Here is a 21,330-nt window from a genome sequence, read left to right on the forward strand (position 1 = left end):
TAGTATTTCTCCCTGCCTTTGGTTTTAAAAACAAGCACAGAAACATGGACAAAATTGTGAGGGCACATGGGATACTTTTGTACATAAATATGCATGTATTTGATTGAAACACACTCCTGTTTTCATGGACATTTAAAAAAACCCTGAAATATTGCTGAAATATTAACTGTCCCTTATAATATTTGTTGGCGTATAAATGAATTAACAGGAGTGAAACCTAAAATTATATTTAAAAATCAAGATAAATTAATGTCTTAATCAAGTACCAGAGCCAGATATTTCTCTCTTGCAGTTCCTGCAACAGCTCCTGTCATTAAAGACATTCAGAGTTCAAGTCCAAACACTGTTGAAGTTATTTGGTCTCCACCACTTTTTCCGAATGGATTGATTATCGGATATAACATGCTCCTGACCAGTGAGAATCATGAATTGCTGAGAGCCTCAAGAGGGCACAGCTTTCAGTTCTACTCCACCTTCCCAAACACCACTTACAGGTACAAAAAGAAAAGATACCAACGTGGCCAGGCGTGAGGTCACACTTCTTGCCCAGATAGCACCAAGTATGCCTTAATGCCACTTCTGCACAACTGTGCTGTTTACTTACATCCTTGCCAAAAGCAAGGGTGCCTTCCTTGAGGTAACAGAGTTACCCCAGGTAGCTTGGCTGCTTTTGCAGAGCTCAGATGGTGAGGAAGGAAAAGCACCAGTATATAGGGCTGGGTGGCTCCATTTTCTTAGTTGATGTTTTTAATTTTTTTCGGCTTGTGTGGCATGTTTTTAGTATAGTGGGAGAAAGAGGGGTCTTCTCTAGTCCTGTAAGCATCTAGAAAAATGCCTTCATTTTTATTAAATGCAGAGGTCAGCATTCTGCTTGTACTGGTAAAGACAGATTTTCCTTTGAAATGAAGTTGAGTTGTTCTTCTGAGTCTGAAAATATATTTTGAATTGAAATTTAGAAGATCGTGTTGTTGTTTTGCCTTTGAACAATTCAGACTTTGGTTGGTTTTGTTTTTATTCTGAATTTCCCCAGAGCATTATATTTAAACAGGCATTTTCTGAAAGTCAAGCACTTCTGTAGCAGCTTCCCAGCTGGATAAAATGTTTCTCAGGCAATCTTTCAAAAGGAACCTGCCAACCAAACCTGTCTCTTTGGTGTGCCATAGGTTCAGTATTGTGGCAGTTAATGAGGTCGGTGCTGGACCCCCTGCTGAAGCCAACATCACAACCCCGGCAATTAAAGGTAAAGGAGCAGCAGAGTCCTGGGGACAAACTGTGTTCCCTGGCCTGCCACATTCCTGGCAGGAGTACAGATATTTAGACTGTGAACATATCAAGGAGTTGTACATGGGGGAGTCAATAGCACATCAGAGGGAGGTCCTGCTCTCCAGCTGTGGATACGATAAGGCATCACAGCATGGAAACGATCACTTAATGTGAAACTCGTTTGTCAAAAATTCTCAATTATCTCAAGCCAAGTATGTGAAATCATACCAACTTTTCTTTTGCTCTTTCATGGAGGTATTTGTTTTATTACATCAATTAATTAATATTGAATGTAATGATGCACTATAGCTATTACTCAAAGAATTGCAGAATTATCAATTAATTGGCAGAGAAAGACATATGTTGAGATAGAACACAAATAAGAGTGAAATCAATGTTATCAAAATGTTCTTTTAGGAAAGAAAATAAAAGACTTCCCTTCTCATGAAAAGATTCAGTTGTCAAACACCTGGAAATGCTTCAGCTTTATGAAAACACTTCAAGACTGTCTCTGAATTGCCATTGGTTAGAGACATTGAACTTGCTTCTCTAGTGCTTTTTAAAATATTGTTGTTGGGTTTTTTTGTCTGTATTAGCTCAGACACACTGATGTTTCCTTACTTATAGCTCCACAGAGATTTGCTCTAGGGTTGGCTGACCCTGAGTTATAAATATTTGTATCATTTTTGAAAAGTCCAGACTGTGTTCACTATGTCAATGCAATTGGCAAACAATTAATTTAAGGTAGAAAACAAACAAGAAAACAAACCCCATAGCCCCTGAAACCCCCACCTGATGGGGATGGGGAGCCATCCCACCCCCCCTTACTAGTCACCACATAAAATTTCAGTTGTTTCCCCCTGAATTGCACAGGCACATACTTTCTCTCTGTGCTAACATGAACAGGAACAGCCTTTTGTCATGCATCATGTCCAGAAATGGTGCTACTGCATCAGGCACTGAGCTGTGTAGATCTGAGCCCCAACAAGGGTCGGGGACAGAATCTGATTTCTGCTGTAGATTGCAAGAAGCATTGCTTGAAAAGAGATAAAAAGGTAATATTGGCCTCTTGTACTTTGCTCTGAAAGCATCATTATTGAAACTACTCACAGTACATCATGTGAGAAATTCACACAGCTCAATCTATGCAGATTATCAGAATAAATTAAGACAGCATTTGATCACAGTTTTGTGATATTCGTATGAGGAAATGATATCTGATTGCAGACAGCTGCTTAAGCTGGAGAGGAGAAAAAAAAGGGAAGGATTATTTGCTGATGGAAATTAGCCAAAATCATACTTGAAATAATACACCATCTTTAAAAATGAAGGTAACAATCAATTTAACAAGGTGTGTGCTAGATTTCCAAGGATCTGAGATTCAGAAGCGAGGCAAGCTATCTTCCCCAGGTCTATGTATAGACCAGACAGAAGGTACAGATTTACTGCAGAGGTTTTCATGTAAATCACATGGGCCTTTATAAGCATGAAATCAGTTTATTTGATCAAAACTATCATTGTTGATTTTTTTATTCTGTGACTTTATTAGAAAAAAAATAGTAAGTTTATCACCTTTGAAACAGATGATATTATCCCATTATCATCTGTATCTGTAATAGGTACTTGTTTTTTGAATAAATCACTAATCATTACAATAAAACACATAAACATACTTGGCTTGCTTTTCTTTAGCTCTCTGAGATAATATTTTAGTTTGACTAAATTTTTTCAAAGTCCAGAGGGGTTAAATGTCCTATTTCTGCTGGATCTTGAAGTCACATGGGTGTCTCAGTGCCTTTATTTCCTCGAGTCAGTAAGGCTTCATTTGCTCCAGCTGACTGTCCCTCCCTAGGGAACTGTCTATTGTTGGAGGAATGATGGTGTGAAATTCACATGGCCTGTTCTCACCCTGTGTGAGGAGCCAGAATCAACTGTAATGGTTAATAACTCCATATACTTTCAGCACTCAAAAGGTTTAAGTTTTGGTCTGTCACTGCGAATGTAAGGATACATACAGACATACGTACATTTGGGCGCACATGCATGGCTATTAAGGATGTATCTGAGTTAGCCATATGCTGTGGTCATCTAAATTCTGAATTTCTCTGCTTGCCAGTTAAGGAAAAAGCAGCATGGCTCTTCCTATCCAGAAAAGAGTCTTTAAGGAAGAGATACACAGGACATTTCCTCGAAGCTGCTCAGTGCCTGCCAAATGATGCTATACACCACAACATCACAGGTAAAATCAGACTGGGCTCTCTCCTTTTCTGTCAAGTGCCACTAAGACCTCTTTACACCTAGGAAAGAATGCACCTCACATGGCTTGAGACAGTGTCTAGTCTCCCTTTATAGTCGATCAGGAGAAATAGGAACTTTGAGGACATGATGTGATGTATTTGAAGTGACAGGCATTAGGAAGCGATAAATGGTTCTCCCCAGTGCAACTGTTTCTCCACAGTATCTAGGCAGCTGGCTCATTTTTTACATTGTAGGTATCTAAATTGAGGAAAGATGAATCCACGTTTCCCTGTGATTGATATCTAATTTTTCTCAATGTGAATACAGGGAAATGAATTGATTTGAACTTCTGGATAAAATAATGCCAAAGTTCTGAAATATAGTGCTCATGTGTTAGCATACTAATGAGGCATTTAGCAGCCGGAGTCACCAGATAACCATGTTATCTCAAATTACTCGCCACTCCAATGTTTCTTACCTACACTGGTCCTTGGTGACAGTGTGGAAATCAGAGTTTATCTACCAGATTTCTCAGAGCCACAAAGACTCCAAAGAACGTTGCCCCTGACAAAATAGCCTTGGATAGTGCAGAGGTGGCACAGATTATGTCAAGTTTGAATTCTAGAGTGAGTGGTGCTTTGTGAGGAGATGCCAGCTGCATCTGTTTGACCTGTAGAGGGGCAATCAGTGTCAGTTTGCATATTACATGTCCTCTCTTTGATTACCTTTCTGAAGGGCAATTCTCTATAATATTGTCACTTACAAAGCAAATGGGAATGTTTCCTTATTATCTGAAAGAAGACTAGAAGTGAGGAGAAAAAACAGTTAACTTTTCTCTGATGATGATGGTGGGTTGCAGACTGAAAAATACGTATTTTCAAGGCAAGTAGAAAAATTAACTGAAAAATGGAAACTTTCTTATTTTATCTGTGTGCACATATCTTTCTATTTTTAGGTATTTCTGTGAATATTTATCAGCAAGTTGTCTATTTTTCTGAAGGGAATTCTATCTGGGTGAAAGGAGTTGCAAATATGTCTGATGTATCCAACCTAATGCTCTTTTACTCTGGCTGGGGGAATATTGTGTCCATCTCAGTAGACTGGCTTTACCAGAAGATATACTTTGTCATGAATGAAAAGGTAATGCTCTAGTGCTTCATTTGAACCATTACACAATTAATTTTACATGAGAAAAATTTTATTATGTATAGACATTTATGCACAAAATATAGTTACAAAAACATATTTTAATACAACATTAATATTCACATATTAGTAATTTAAAAAAGAAGAAAGTCTTGACTATCAGGTCTTATTTAAAGTAAACACCCTATTTGGAACTCTGGTTCCTTGCCTTATTTTTCTCCTTAGGACATAAGTGTTTTGGTTTTAATTTGGTTTTGAGACTGCCTTCACACCCTCCTCATATCCAGTATTGGCACACTGTTTCTCGTGGTTACCCATCTACTCTGTTCATTTCCTACTCGGCCTCAGGAGGTGGTCAGATAAGTAGATAGTGATTTTTTGCCGTCTGTCATAATTGACAAAATATGTTAAATGTTTCATACAATAGCAACAGCTCAGATTACAGCTGCTTCAATTTAAAGTGAAAATGGAGATTAACCCTGCACTAGATTTCCTACCCATAAAACATCAGTTACACTAATGGTCAGACTTTGCATGTACCCATGTAATCCTCTAATGCACAAAGGACTAGAAACCTACCCATAATGGTGAGTGGGGGATTTTTATTTTTTTAATCCTCTTGCCTGTTTGATCTTTTGCTTACTGCACAGGGAAGAGGGAACAGGAAAAGCAGTAGTGATGAAAAGATAGAATTGAGTTGTAGATTAACAGACCGATGGCAGAGATGTCTGAATTCCAAGGTATTCCTTCCAGGACCAGAAAAGCACTTCCCTTCCCTGCCAGATCATTTCAAAGAACAGTTTGCCTATACCCTTCAAATTGAGTATAGGCAGTTGGATATCCAATTTTCCCTCCAGCTTATGGGTATGACTGACAGCTTCAGGGTAAGCTGTCGTGGCTTTGTGTACAAGGGTTATCCTTGGCTGACTGGACACTCAGGAGCCCAGAAGGACCTAGGACTGTGGGAGAGGTGTTTCACTCTCTCCATCCCCTGAAGAAATCTCAGGTCAGCTTGTCTGCTCATTAGCAAACACCCTATGAATGCATCACCCATTTTTCTTCTCATTCCCCAGATACATGTCTGCCACTTAGAGAACTGCACGGTAGCTGAAGACGTCACTCCTCTTTACGTGACATCCCCTAGGAAGGTTATAGCTGATCCCTATAATGGGTAAGTGAAGTCCTTTGGGCACTTGGTGCCAAAGGTGCTATAAAGCTCCTCTCTAATTTTCTCCACTTCATTAGTCATCTAGGTTCCTGTTTCAAGCACTTAAGTTAACAAAACAAAAGCAGCAAATAACAAGTTACAAAACAACTGGAACAAGACAGATGCCATGCAATATTGTTTTGTGCATTTTCTTCTTTAGGGGGTTAGCAGAAGAGATAAAGCTTTTCCAAACAAGAAATTTGAGTTTCAGAAATTTCATGCTTTTATGAATATGAAGCTCTATGAATTTGAAATGTTCTTGCTTAGCATTTAAGGTATTATAGAAAAATATTCTCCAATAATCTGCTATTCAAAATTCCCAGAAGGTAAAAACTGATGTGTCTACTCCCCCAGTATATATGTACTAATACTCCCAAAAGTATTTTTCTATTGTTCATAAAGACAGGCACATGTCTTAGCTGCTAAAATATTTGTGGCTTTGCAGACTTCTTGCACTGTAGTTATTTGGGTTTATTTTGCTCTGTGGCCAGTTATATCTTCTGTCTCCTGGAGGATGGCATATACAGAGCAAACCTTCCACTCATTCCTGGCACTGCCTCTGCAGCTTCACCAGTGGTGAGATCCAGTGCTCTGAGAACCTTCACAATCAACTTCCAATCTAAGAGACTCATTTTCTTCAACAAAACAGAACAGGCCTTTGTGTCAGGTTTTCTTGATGGTTCAGAGTTTCACACGCTGCGATCACACGTGCGATTTAATGACATGGAGAGCTTTGTTTATGAGGATAACACATTTACAGTCACAGATGGCTCGGCAGTTTTCCGTGAGGAGGTCTCTCCAGTGGGAAGTTCTAGCTTCAATGAGTACATTGTGGACTGCAATTTGGAGTACCCAGAGTACTTTGGCATTGGCAACTTGGTTTTCTATGGACCATCAACTCAGCCTTTTCCTTTACCAACTGCTCCTCGTCTTGTCACGGTTCTATTTGGATTGGACCAAGCTGTGATCAGCTGGAGACCTCCTGAACACAGCATTGGAAGCAGTAAGTTCAGCTGATTATCCCTGAAGGCCCATTTCTTTTCTTTCTACAGAAGTAATTTCTGGTTTCACTTTTCTTGATTTGGACTTTGGTGATATCAATAGCAGATATGGATGGAAGTTATGGAATTACCTCTGCTTCAAAAATTTAGCCCGTAATTTGCCAGTAAAAGAGCTAAATTGTCTAAATTAACACAAGTGTGTGTTGGCAACTCATATGCCCCCTGCAAGGATTTTAAGCAAAACTTGATCTTAAGTATGTTATGGAGTAGCAGTAATGCTGGGTACTGGTATCACATAGGAAATGGATGGCAGAGATGTAATGACTTTTGATCGGTGACTGTGCTATGGTTTCTACCCTCTGTGCATGTATCTTTGAATACCAGAAAATCACCTGGCCAGGGAAAATTTTTGTTCTAATGTCATTCTTCATGGGGAATTGAAACATGGGGCCAGAGGGGATTTAATCTATCCCTTTCTTAATTCCACTCTATTGGCATTTTTGAAAGGAGTCTCCAATATACATCTTTCTCAAAGGTTGTGTATCACCAGTTACAGCAATTTACTCTGTACTCACACAATTGTTTGCTTCACACAGGTTTATCTGCTTGGCAGAACTGGACCTATGATGTGAAAGTGTCGCCTCAGCACCCATTTGAGGAGGAATGGGTTGTCTCAAATATTAGTAACACAAGGCTTACAGTAAAGGGGCTGGCCAGCTTCACAGCATATGAGGTGTCAGTCAGAGCTGTGTCTCCTGCTGGTGCAGGGCCATGGTCAGAGTCATTTAGAGGTACAACTTTAGAAGAAGGTGAGAATTGCTTTGTCACACAGGAAAAATGAAGAACAAAGTGTGTGTAAATCTTTCCACCTAGTGAAGCACACACTTTTGGCAAAGACTACAAAATAAGGAGCACAAAAAGGTTTTTCTTAGAATTAAAGAATACAGGATAAGTAAATTTGCTTTTATTTAAAGTAGTAAGATTTTCAAACTAGAATAATATTAAATATTATTTATGCATTAACATTGGTAGTTATCTACATTTTTCTAATGCAAATACTCTATTCAAAATATTATTTGATACAATAAAATAGGTGTTATCCCTTTTCATTGCTCTGTAAAGAACTTTATATGATGAAGTGGTTTGTGCAATGCCCTGAGGATTAAGGACAATTCATGGAAAAGTGCAGTTCACCAAATGCTGAAAATCCTTGATTTGAGCATAGATAATCAGGGAAAATGGATGTGTGCAAAATGTCTGAGATTTCCATGCCTTTGGAATGTTTTTTGAAACCTCGTTCACCCAAATTAACCTAAGGCTGAGGGGAAAATAGCTTCCAGTTTAAGGGGCTGGACTGGCTTAGGGGTGACATTTACCTGACTTTGGTAAGGACAGGTCCAAATCCACAGTGATTTTTCAGCATCTAATAGGATTCCAAATTGCCTTATTTTTCTGGATCTGAAGATGCCCTGAATCTCTGAATTTCTCAAATTATGATATTTTCATGTATTTCTTCTTTGTCCTTTATTCCTTAGGACAGGGGCAGCTTTAAAGGTGCTTTTGTAGCTTTCCAGGAACAGGAACAGCTGCTATTGAAATACAAATATTAAGATAAATTGCTTGTTGGTGTGCAAAACTGCAGTTTTCTTCCTTTGTAGCTGAAGAACAACCATATATATTGGCTGTGGGGCCTGAGGGTCTCTGGAAGCAGCGATTGGATAGCTACAGGCAAGGAGAACTCCTCTATCCTCATATAAGAAATGTTTCAGGTACATACTAAACAATTTGCACGCTGCTGCTGCTACAGGCTTTTTGGCATTTGTTAGCTCTCCATAAATTTCACCAACAGCACTTAAAGGTGAGAGTTCTCTAGACTTGAATGTCATGAAGTGCAGTACAGCAGCTTCACTGAGCCAACACTTTGGGTTCATCCACTTTCTTCTATTTTACGAGTCAAACTAATCCTTAGTGAAACCCTTCTGACATCACCACAGTTACAGCAGAGCTAAAATCAACCCTCTGAACTAAATAGGTCTGTCCATTTATAATAATCAGGGCTATATATGTACAATACATGTACAATACATGTACATTATTTCCTGTAAGGAAGCATCTACCTTCACATTAGCTGAGCCTAACTGTGCATTTGTATTGATTTTTAAAAAACTGAAGTGCCTGACTGCTTTTTATTTTTTAAAACAATGTTTGTGTTTTTTTAATTTACATGTTTGTGTAATGCTTAACATATATTTTTTCTTCAAGACCTTGACTGGTATAATAACACTCTTTATTGGATTAATTCCATGGGGCAAGTTCAAACCTGGACATTGAACAAAAGAAAAGGTACCAATGAGAACATTTATGTGTCTGACATCAGAAATGCAAGGATGTTGGCCTTTGATTGGCTGGGTCAATGCTTGTATTGGGCTGGCAAAGCAAATACGGTAGGTATAGCTGCATTTCTTAAAAAAGAAAAATCCCTTAAGTCAACAATAAAGACTCTAAGGCAGTATTTGGGAAAGCAATCCCTATTTCTTGCAACCTGAGATACATTTGGACCTTTGCTATTATAGTGTAGAACAAGGAGGCTTTTCTTTACTTAAGTGATTTTCCACAGTTATAAAAAAGTTTGGGGTAAAATATTCACTAACATTCACTAATGCAGGATACTGAATTCACCAGGTGCTAAACAGGCAAATCAAACATGTTATCAACAGCTTTGTTGGATTCAACATTGTGAAAATAAATGAAGATAGTAAAAATGGAGGCTGCCCTGTTGATCTCAGCCAAGAAGTAGATGGACTTTATTTTAATCAAATTTGGCACTATTTGTTTACACAGAGATTTTCAAGGTTGACCTCTGCTCTGTGATATTTTGCAGATCACTGCAGTTAAAAAATAATTACAATTGCACTTTGTACACTCTCATATCAGGAACACTGACATGTGAATTATTTAAAAGGTATCTGACTTCAAAATTGTAGTGCTAATTTATGCAGTGCTGTCAAATTATGCCTTTCATTCCTTGTAAGTGCAAAGTCAGAAGCTGTTTTAAAAACTGGAGCTAGGAGGCCAGATTTCACACTGCCTTGCACCCTCATTTACACTTGTGAATAGTGAATATGAAGTGGGTGAGAAGTTCTGTCAGACAGAAGGCTGCCAAAACTGGGAAAGCGAAGGGAAGAAGCTATTTCAGCTTTTTTCTTTTGTTACTTTCTGGCAAAAATGAACTAATAATTTTGCATTATTCTTCATCCTTTTACTTTGACTGCAAAAGGTTTAGGCTTTGAAAGCTGAAGCCTTGCACTGTCTTTTGATAAACAGATGTGGAAAAGTCACTAATGTACACTAAGCTGATCATAGCTGATGTGATGCTAAAGTCAATTCTTTTGTCCCTAGATCTACAGAAAGTCACTGTGGGGAGGCCATATAGACATTGTAGCTCATGTTGTGTTCCCAGTGAGGGATCTAGTTGTGGATTCAGTACATGGCTATTTGTACTGGGCCACGATGTACTCAGTGGAGAGCGCAAGATTCAATGGAGAGGAGCACCTCATGATACAAGAGCAGCTACAGTTTTCTGATAAACAGGTGACTGATTTTTTACTTCTCTTTCTTTCTGTGAGAGATGGTGTGGACAGGTAGTGTGTCTTTTAGTATTTAGATCTCTTGAATATAGTCAGTGTTCATTAGCTGCCAAAATTGTGGTTGTAATGCTACTCCTTCCCACATGTGAAAGGTTCTTTTTTTCCAGATGATTTAAGTCTAATGGTCACTTCTGGCTTTCACATCAAAATATGGATCCAGAGCTTCATAGCATCCTGCCTCTTTTGTGATGTTCCCCAGCTTGCAGGACCTGACAGGGCCAGTTTTGAGGCTTAGCACTTGCCAGAGATACCAGGGTTGCATTTTGGGCTGCAGAGGCGCGGTTACAGGTTTTACCTGTGGTGATGAGAGGGGGGCAATGGCATCTGCCCCTGCTGCAGCCTGGCACAGCTTGCTGCTGCTGCCACAGTGCTGGTGAGGGTACCACATCTGCCACCAATCAGAGGAAAAAAGGGACAGGGACTTGTTGTTTTAGCTGTATTAGGTGGAGAACAGGTCCCATGCAGAAGTAGAAAGGAGAGGGAACATAGAGATGCTAGTTCCACCAATAGCTCACCAAAGATCCTGTAGTATGTGGAAGATCAGTAGCTCCCTTTTCCTACCTGGAGACACTTTGTTATGCTCTGAGGCCTGCACAGCCTCCATATCTCTCCTGACTTCTCCACTGCCTTTCTTCTACATTCACCCCTCTCTGATGTCCTATCAAGTCTCTTAAAAACTTGGTTCACTGCTGCCTCCTCATAGATGAGCTTCTCCAAATCCATCCTGCCTCTGCCACCATGTGAGATTTGACCTCATTCTTGGTAGGTGGAATTTGGTGTTGCCTACACAATGGAAGAACTCTGAGACTGAGTTTTCTCCTCATGAAAAGATCTGCCAAGGTCTTAGCATATTCTTTCCTCCCTACCTCCCTCACTTTCTTCCTTCCTTTAAACCCCTGTCTTTGTTGTTATTCCACCTGTCATACAAATTGTACTCCCATTTAACCTGAAGCCAGATTGTCCATTAAAGACCCTCTCCAGTTTTAGAGATCCATTTCTCTTAGTTAGCTTTGTATCATCCCCCAAAACATTTTAACTTTCCTTTCCCCAAAGAAAAGAATTTGGTGTTTCTCTGATTATAAAACAAAGCCAGGCCTTGTTTAGTCCATGAAAGGAAGTTAATATTCTGAAAGGCCCACTAATCTCACAGGTATTTTACTTCCACGAGGGCTTGGGAAGAAGGAAGGCAGGTTCTGGTGTGCCACCTGCTATAATTGTAATCCTGCACACAGAGGAACTGTAAAACTTATGTACATGAGAGAAAAGTCTGTGCTGCCAAGACCAATCTATCTCCCAGCCCCAGCCTCCCTACCCCTCTGTGGAAGCTGGCTGGTGTGGACTGTCTCCATGGGAAGGTATATGTTGTCCAAGCTCAGCAGCACACTTGGACAAATCTTCTGGATGATCTGTGGCAAAGGACTGACATGTTCCACTTTATTCTAAGTGGCAAACCTCAACTTCCTTGCCCTTCTCTTTTGATTCTCTACTTGCTTCTCTGGATCGCCTCATGCTAACCTCAAATTTCTTGTTCTTGCTTTCAGGAACCTTGGCAGCAGTAGGATTGCTTGTCTGGTCCTGTCTTTTTTTTTTTCTGCACCTTTCTCTATGTCAGTGATACCAGCCTTCAACCATTCACTTATTCACACCTCCTACAAACAAACATCTCCTCTCCTGCTTCTCTGCTGCCCTAATCTGTGCACTGACTTCTGAACTCAGCCTCCTGCTGTGATGCACACAGGCAAAAAGCCAAGTACAAATGTCTAGATTGAGAAGTGACCAGTTGTAGATGACAGGTGTTTCTTTATTAAAATAAATCTCAGAATAAAACTATCAGAAAAAAAAAAGGACAGCACAACATTCTTTAATGATGGAATTGTTGAGCTGGTTGTTACTGTTTCAATATCAAGAGGCAAATATATGTTTGCACAGGTACTAATATGTATTTTCTTTGCACAATGAAGCTCTTTATGTGAAAAGGGCATGTTTTATCTCAGTATTAAAGTACAGATGTAATAGTTAATTGCTGTTATCCAACAGTTAAAGAATGTTCTCCATGTAAGTGATTCTTACTGGTATTTGCCATCTGTTTTTCTGATAAAGAATTGCTGTTCAGCTGGATCTTCAGCAGTTTGTAGCTGTACTTCCTTTTAGCTTGAAGTCTGAATGCTAGGAATAGGAATAGAAGAGCCTACTGTAAAAATGGCAGGTTTCCTAAACAAATACAAAGGCAGAGCTTTGAAAGTCTAATTTCTTTGGCAGGAACTAAATCCTTCTATGGCAATTATTTTGTTTTCTGATCAGTTGTTTAGCTCAGCTGGTGTGTATTGGCAGAGCTTGATTGACTTGAGCAGAGCTCCTCTGATTTATTCCAACTTAGGATCTGGCATAGACTTTCCAAAGCTCTTACTAAGTTGTTTACACTGTACAGTATGATAGAACAAAAGTAATTTTATAGAGGAGCAGCAAAGTGCATTATATGGAAGTGGGGCCAGAACCCTTTTAGGTGTGGTTTCAATATTTTTAGTCAAAGGGTATTTCAAGTAGCTAAGTTTATCCTGCATCTCATGATGTTCGGGTACACTGCACCATCACAAATACATGTTGCGCCCAGAAACTAGTACCTCTCATGAACTGGGAAGTGCTTGCCTGCTTTTGAAGCATCACAGAAAGGAGGTGTTAAACTGCTGCCTAACTCCTGAAAATGAATAGTACAAATATTTATTTGCCTTTTAATAATGAGGATACAGGGGTCAGGATAAAGAAGATGGACACATCTATAGGAAAATGTAATACCTGCAGAAAAAAAAATGGGGCAAGGAAGAAGGACCCAAAGGTTCAAAATGGCAACATAAATTCAGGAAGATGTCATTTAGTGTGGAGCATGGGAGGGAGAATAGGTAAATGGGATAAAATATAGCACGACTGACTAAATATACACTTGGGCACATACACGCTGTGAGATATTTTTAACAGGACAACCTACAGGAGCAATCATTCAAACCTTGATTTTCTGACATACAACGTCAACAGAAATATGTCAAGAATGTGATTACATAAGGAGCAACAGACAACTAAGTGATATAGCATTTGCTTTCCTGTCATCATCTTCTGCAGTTTATTAATGAAGAGTTAGGGAAAAAAAAGGCTGTTCCACTTAAATACATAACGGAAATTTAGGCTTATAAGCGAATAGTTATGACTAGTGTTTGCATGAGAAGTTTGAGAGCTGCTGGAAAACATGTTCAGAGAGGCCCCAAACAACTTGTAAGCTGTGCTAATGATATAAAATAGACTAAACTTGATAATGTTTAGCAGACTAACTTATGGAAGCAAATTCTTTTTTATTCACAGAACAGATTATTAAAGATCTGATTTTTATTACTGTTGCATATGGTATTGAATCTGTTGTTTACTGCAGAAATAAGAAAACTCTATTTTGAATATTATAACCTATTAAAAAGAAATAACAAATCTTTCATGTCCCTTAAAGGAAGATGAAGCATTGAAGTAATGAACAGGAAGATTGTTTAGTTTCCTCCTCCACTTTATTTCATAATAAATTATTTACAAAAATTTAAATATTCAAATTTCCTGCTTAATCAAATAAATGAATTAAAATTTTGCATCTATTTTCCATAAGTAATGCAATATTTTAACTGTTTATGTATAAAATCAAAGCTGGAAAACAAAGACAAAAGACCTGAAATGCTTTTTTCAAAAGGTGATTCTGACTTTCAGACTGGATATCACCCACCTGTTTCAGACAAAGAATATTAAAATACCAGAGGTATTTTGGAGATTTTGACAGGTACTTCCACTAAGCACTTGATATGCTATTGCCATCATATCTGAGGTACTCAGATACTCCAGGGATGAACACTGTGATAGGTGTTAAAAAAATGTTATCTGGAAAATCATCAGCTGCTATAAATAGGAGTCCACCAAGGACCTGATTATTTTCTAGTGCTATCTCTTTTTGTGTTGGAATAAACATTCATGGTAGTAATGCTGTTTTTGCCAATAAAGAGGAACTCATGATGTCGTCTAGACAGCTGTTATGCCTAAGGGTGCTTATCTCAGAAGTGAAGATGTGTTCCAATTGCTAGCTGGACTGTTTTTTTTAGGTGGTTGGTGTAACCTTGGATCTCACCTATGGTTTTCTGTACTGGCTTGTGCGAGATAGTCTATATCTAAACCTATACAGAGCTTCTCTCTGCAAAGAAGGGTAAGTAAATGTATTGCAGAGATAAGAAAGTTTGTATTCCCTAGTTTTTGTCATACTCTTTGAGAAAAAAATGTTGTCCAGTTTTGTATTTGCTGAAATGGCCTGACAAAGGCAGGAATGATGAATCTGACTCCATGTTCTCAGAAGGCTAATTTATTAGTTTATAATACTGTATTATGTTGAAGAATACTGAACTATATTAACTAAAGAATACAGAAAGGATGCTTGCTTAATGCTAAAAAGATAATAATGAAAACTTGTGACTCTTTCCAGAATCTCAACACAGCTTGGCCCTGATTGGCCAATGAGTGAAAACAACTCACCAGAATCCAATGAAACAATCGCCAAACACATTCTACACAAGCACAACACAGGAGAAGCAAATGAGATAAGAATTGTCTTTCTTTTCTCTGAGGTTTCTCAGCTTTCCAGGAGGAAAATCCTGGGTGAAGGGATTTTTTTAGAGAATGTGAATGCCACAGTCCAGTGCTGGGCACACTATTTACTAATTTAATAATAAACAAAACCAAGCGCTAATGATCATGGCTAGATAATGGCAAACTACATATTGTGGTGGTTGGTAACAGTTTTACAGTGAGAGAAACAATGTACAGAACCTCAGCTGAACTGAGGTCGGGCTCATCAATTTTTAGACTTGGATTTAGGAAATAATTGCTCCTTATTGTCGGTTTTATCTTGGCATTTACAACACTTGACAGCTTCCAAGTGCCTGGAGCTCTGTAACTGGCTCATCTTTCTTGAATCTCAGGACTTGAACTGACACCTCTTTCTCACCTGAGCAAACAGTACTCAGCAGGCTTTCTTCTTGATCATCCTGAACGCGAAATGGCAGCATAACTCCAGAAAGGAAAAGTTTATTAACACGAAACATAAAGAACACAGTTTATGGGTTAGCTTGATTATATACTAAAACCCTGAGAAAAATGGTGGTTTTTCTCTAAGTGCAAAGTGTATAATGTGTAGTGGTTTGTGAAACTATGTTTTTGCTCCCTTCCATGCAGAGAATGTGATTATATTAATTTTTTTTCCAAGAATCAGATTAGATTGCTTAAGCTTAATTGAGCAGCATCTGTATTTACATGTGCCCATAATTTTGCAGGCTGGCTTTGTGTGGAATCGGATGGAATTTCTGACTGACTTTAGACTTGCTATGATTAATAGTAAACACTTAAAGAATCAAAATATGTTGATTAGTTTTAGCTGGAACATACAGCTCCATTATGAACAAATTGGCAGCCATAAATCATCACAGAATACTGAGATTAGAAGTGATCCAGCCTAATGGACCTGGATGGTGTGTCAAATCTTTTCCGAATTTGTTTTGGATGGCATTTGGAGGGCTCAAAGACATTTCTGAGATGGAAAAATGACCTCTCTTACAGCATATTTAATCTCTTACCAAGATAAATTGGGACCTAAAAAGGCCTGTAAGTTTTGACATACGATATGCAAGGCAGATTAAATCACGGGTGATCCCAGTGAAGAATAATGTTAGTAGATCTTAGTAAATAATGGAAGAAAATCATCAGGGTCAAATAAATCTGGGTTCCTGATCTAGTGAAGGAATGAATCCATGCTCTGAGGTAGACTTCACTGTTTCAGTGGAATTGCTGAGAAAAGGTGGGCTGATTTTCAAAATTCTCATTTTTCTGCATCTATACAGTGGAATTTTAAACCACTTTATAATTGTTTTCCTATGAAATAAAGGGAATGAAGGTCCTTTTGTTCTTTCTGTGATGTCTCATATTCTGAAATTCTTTAAAGAGCTTAAAAAAAATTTGATTTGACTTCCTGCCTCCTACATTTTAGAATTTGAATTATAAGTATTAAGAACTTGAATTATAAGAAACTTAACAATATGTCAAACCTTGCATAAATCTGTTCCCTCTACATGTGGGCTATCAGTTTGCTAATTTCATACATTTCCACAGTTGCAGTAATTCCATCATCATGGAATTTGCAGCATGGAGTACTTCAGAAATATCTCTGGGTGCACTGGAATACTACAGTGGTCGTCTGTTCTGGATTAGTAGGCTTCAGTTCATTACAGTCCAGGAAGTCAATCAGAGCCTTAGCATTCCCTTCTCACAACCAGCAGAGTTTACAGCCTTCACCCTTGTTCAGGCATCACTTAAACCTTTGCCAGGTACATTATTTTCTTTATTTAAACTCCTCAATAAAGGTATTCACTGTCAGCCTGCGATTCTTCATTCTTGAATTTCTTCAGTAATTTGACAAAAGATAAGGACAAGACCAAATTATTAATAAATATATTAATAACTTGTTAATAAATATATCAGATATACCTGATATATGTATATATATATCGCCTGATAAATATATCAGGATAATGTGCAATTATAAAAGCTGATGGTGAACATATGGATAAAAAGAATATGTGCTGTTGCTATTTATTGTTTCTATTTAATGTTGGCTTACAGGATTTACTTCCATGTTCTAAGCCACATTTGAATAGTCTACCTATTCCTCACATTCTTTAGTTTATTATTATTTCTTCTGTTTATGGACAGGAAACTTTTCTTCTACACCAAAAGTGATTCCGGATTCAGTGCCAGAGTCTTCTTTCAGAATTAAAGGAAATTCCACAAGTTTCCTCATCACTTGGAGTCCCTCCACAAAGGTGGAATGGGGAACTGTCTTTTACTGCGTGGGATCCAAAGCTCTACAAGTGAGGATATTGATGCAATCCCTCCCTATTATCTACATATATTACTCCATCTACTTGCTGATACATCTATTTTTAAAAAGAAATGGAGGATTTTCTTCTCTGACATTTAAAAATTGGTCAAGAACTAAACTATATTGCAAACACAGTGCAAGTTGCCCAGTTTCTCCACCACTGCAGCCAGCAGTGGCTCTGGGCTAGTGGTGGGGATGGCACTAGTCAGGCAAGGAGATCACAGTGGTCAAAAATTCATGAGAAAGCCTCTCACAGTAACTCAGAGAAAGAAGTGTCCTCTGAGATGACAGTGGGACAGGCTTTGCCTGAATGTGAAATGTAGCCTTCATCACTGCTTTAGTGCATTTGGCAAGCTTTACTTTAAATTCAAAAGGCAGATTGCTGGCACATGGCTACCCATCACTGCAGTGCCACAGGAGCTGGTGAAACAATGACCACTCACAGGAAGAGAAGCTGTGTTTTGATTTAGTTGACCGGTTTGGTGAGGGGATTTTGGAAAACTGAAGGCCTTTTGAGCAGTAAAGAAGTCTTGCTTTATTTTGTTCTAATTTCATTTGCAGCCTCTGGAGAATGAAGGATGCCTTCACCCCCATAATCTGACAGTGCCATCCTACCGAGTGGGTTGGCTGGAACCATTTGCACTCTTTGACTTTACTGTCACTCCATACACATACTGGGGCAAGGCACCAATGACATCTGTATCCCTTCGGGCTCCTGAAGGAGGTACTGAAATTTTACATCCTGTTCCTCGTGTGTAATGGGTACTGGGAGCAGCTCAGTGTCAGCGAGTGAAACCCTGGTGTGAAGGATGAGCAGCTTTCAGAGCTAATTAGCTGCAGGCAGAGTTGCAAGGACATGTTTCTGAGTATCTTTGCCAATCATCTATTGCATACATAAATGCAGACAATTGAAGTAATTGAATTCAGAGTAGAAAATGCAGGGCAATATATCCAGCATGTGCCTGTGACTACAAGCAAGAGAGAGAAACTGAATTCATTACAATGAACACGAAAAGCTGCATGCAATATCTTAATCACTTAGTAGATTTTTAAAAAATGCTATGCACATTTTAGTCTTGCTTCAGTGTTTATTTCAGCTCTTATGCATGTCAAAATTAAGTTAGTTAAAATATAGTGTTGAGTGACTGAAGCACTGAGAAAGCTTATGAGATGCAGTAGATTTTGAAGTGAATAGGAGAGGGAATAGAATATGCTCTGTGTTGTGAAAATTTTTACAGCCCCATAGTTACATACAGGACTTGGCTAAATAGATATCCATAGTTACATACAGGACTTGGCTAAATAGATATGTCCCAATCACTGTGCAGGAGTGCATTTTTTTTCCTGTTTATACAGCTCTTTCTTTTGGCTAGGCAAGTTAAAATCAGATAGCTTTGCATCAATGAAAAACAGAAAGGAATAACCATTAAGTTTTAGATAATCTTCTGTAGAGTTAGTTATGAGTTAGGGTTTGTGTTTTAACAGGAGTATTTTGTTCTGTGTATCTTTATTTTTTCTACACAGTTCCTTCAGCCCCTAGGAACCCTAGAATATATGTGTTACAAAATAACCTACATAGAAGTGATGGGCAAGTCCTTGTGGAGTTCAGGTGGGACAGACCTGAAAGGGATAATGGAATATTAATGCAGTTCAGGGTTTACTATCAGCTAGTGAATCAGAGCAGCACTGCTGGCACTTTCATGGAGTGGATTGAAAGCAATGTTAAACCCACCCAGATGCAGTTTTCTCTCAAGGATGTGCTTCCCAACCTGACAGTAAGGTTTCAGGTATGAAAAATTACTAAGCTTGTCTCATGCTAGGTGGGAGATGTTATCTGTGCAGTCAGATGTGTTTGCCTGGGAGATGTTTTTTTTGCTTGGGGCAAGAGCTTGTGGTTTCTGCTTGTAGAACTGCTGATTTGCTGACTCACCCATCCGTACCTGGTTCAACTTCTTTTTGTATCACGTTGTTCACTAAATGGTGAAGCCCAAAAGAAAATTTTCTAGAGGTTTCCCCAAACCACTGCTAGAAACTGCAAGTTGAACATGGATTCAACTGGTCTGGTGGAGAGTGACAGGCCTTTTGAACAGAGCCACAGTTTGAGAAAGTCAGGGACTCATGTGGCTTCCATGGAAAGAGACTTCCAGTCCAAAACTTGTCAAGAAGTCGTATTTTCTTTGGGATAAGATTTTTGAAGCAGACAAAATGTGTGCTAGAAAGGCAAGTTAAAAACAAGAGAGCATATAATAGACCAGATACTAATAAGAGAGAACACCGTGTTGGTTGCAAGGTCTGCAAACAGTAGGAATTGTTCTAGGCTGGGAAAGGAAACAAAAAGACTGTCTGGAGTCCTTTGAGCTCTAACTATTAGATGCAGCATGGATTGTCAATCTCTGGGCCACTGGTTAAATTTCTCTTCATAGCCATGGTCCCAACTTGAATGCAGCCTTTGAACTGACCAGCGTAGCCTTGTGTCAAACAGAGCACACACTTATGCTCCTAGATGAGCAGACAGGGGTTTTGTCTCTGTTGGCTCTACAGGATCTCAAATGCAGTCATTTATGCTGTTAGATAACACAAGTATCAATCTCCTGTCCCCCAGGTGCAGGCCTTCACCTCTGTAGGTCCAGGGCCTTTGTCTGAAATGGCAGAGAGGAATTCATCAGGTATGGATGATTTAGTTGCTATCTCATGGCTTGTGTGTAATAGCTGGTGAAATGACAGTACAAGAATTTGGCAGTCTGATAAATAGCCTGCAACATGTTATGTAACATACAGCAAACACAACAGAGGAAATGGTTACCTCTTCTGATATGAAAGATTAACAGATTCCTTATAATTCGACTAAATTTTGGGAATTTCAAGCCTTTCCTCAAAACTATGCTAAATTAGCTTTTTTGTGCAACTCCAGGTTAGCATGGAGCAGTAGCTTTTCACCTGTAACCTGTTTACTGCTAGAGATCATAATATATTTCTTGTTTGGCTGTTAAAGGTCATTAAATGACCAAATCTGTTTTATTCTGCTTAAATTTGTTAGGTAATTATGCACAATGCCACTGAAAATATCTTAGTAGTTTGAATGTCATGACATGAGGGCATCTCATTGCTTTATTTATTTTCTGTTGCAAATACAATACGTTCATACCCAACATTTATTTGTATCTTGTACTTGCTTTCCTTATGAATGGCTGTGTTTATCTAGGATGGGATTTTTTTTGTTAATTGTGCTGTGCTCTTTTCCTTCCAGATCTTTTCCCTATCCCAACTCTAATAACTATTTCTGCCAGCAAGTTGTTTCTTACTGACATAGACAGTGGTCATACCATCTGGGAACTTTCAGCCAAGACTGATGTAAAGGACATCTGTTATATTGCTAATAATGACAAAGCGTACCTTCTCACTGAAGATTCTCTTTTTATTCTTGATATACAGAATGCTTCAATGTTTCAGGTACTCCTTTGGTCACTCCTTTACTTGAGAGAATCTAGGAAAATTGTCATTACTTGACCATTATTGCGATCATTTTATGGCCAACTATGTTTTTGAAAAAGTAAAAATGAACAGTATGCCATTGTCAAAGTTTTCCTATTAATCATAAATGGTTTACGGACATCTGCTTTGTTCATAAGATATTTTTATCAGATGTTCAATTTCAAATTCATACTAGTAAATACAAGAAATTCATATTTTGTATCGCATTTAATTTAATTTGCATAATTCTAATTTCAAGAATATGGAAGCAACAATTGATATTTGTGAAACAATAGTTTTGATTTCTCTAAAAATATTGCCAATCCACGACACATCTTTGCATTTTGACTTCTACTTCCCAAGTAGACATTTTCTTTCAGAAACAAATTGGTTTTCATAATGTGTTCACAT

General features: G+C 38.5%; 1 protein-coding gene across 1 annotated transcript in view; it reads left to right on the forward strand.

Annotated features, from left to right (window-relative positions):
- The window catches only part of ROS1 (ROS proto-oncogene 1, receptor tyrosine kinase), a 68,057-nt gene that overhangs the window by 9,596 nt on the left and 37,131 nt on the right, over nt 1-21,330 (forward strand). Inside the window, exons 8-24 of the mRNA XM_059468286.1 lie at nt 293-494; nt 1,164-1,240; nt 3,380-3,502; nt 4,457-4,641; nt 5,721-5,818; nt 6,346-6,857; nt 7,452-7,664; nt 8,514-8,624; nt 9,118-9,299; nt 10,255-10,446; nt 14,627-14,727; nt 16,680-16,894; nt 17,280-17,444; nt 18,011-18,172; nt 18,973-19,235; nt 20,051-20,114; nt 20,696-20,898. Coding sequence (XP_059324269.1) covers nt 293-494; nt 1,164-1,240; nt 3,380-3,502; nt 4,457-4,641; nt 5,721-5,818; nt 6,346-6,857; nt 7,452-7,664; nt 8,514-8,624; nt 9,118-9,299; nt 10,255-10,446; nt 14,627-14,727; nt 16,680-16,894; nt 17,280-17,444; nt 18,011-18,172; nt 18,973-19,235; nt 20,051-20,114; nt 20,696-20,898 — 3,068 coding nt within the window. The remainder of the gene's footprint in view (nt 1-292; nt 495-1,163; nt 1,241-3,379; nt 3,503-4,456; nt 4,642-5,720; nt 5,819-6,345; nt 6,858-7,451; nt 7,665-8,513; nt 8,625-9,117; nt 9,300-10,254; nt 10,447-14,626; nt 14,728-16,679; nt 16,895-17,279; nt 17,445-18,010; nt 18,173-18,972; nt 19,236-20,050; nt 20,115-20,695; nt 20,899-21,330) is intronic.

Source organism: Ammospiza nelsoni, chromosome 3, assembly GCF_027579445.1.
Source record: "Ammospiza nelsoni isolate bAmmNel1 chromosome 3, bAmmNel1.pri, whole genome shotgun sequence".
NCBI classification, from domain to species: Eukaryota; Metazoa; Chordata; class Aves; order Passeriformes; family Passerellidae; genus Ammospiza; species Ammospiza nelsoni.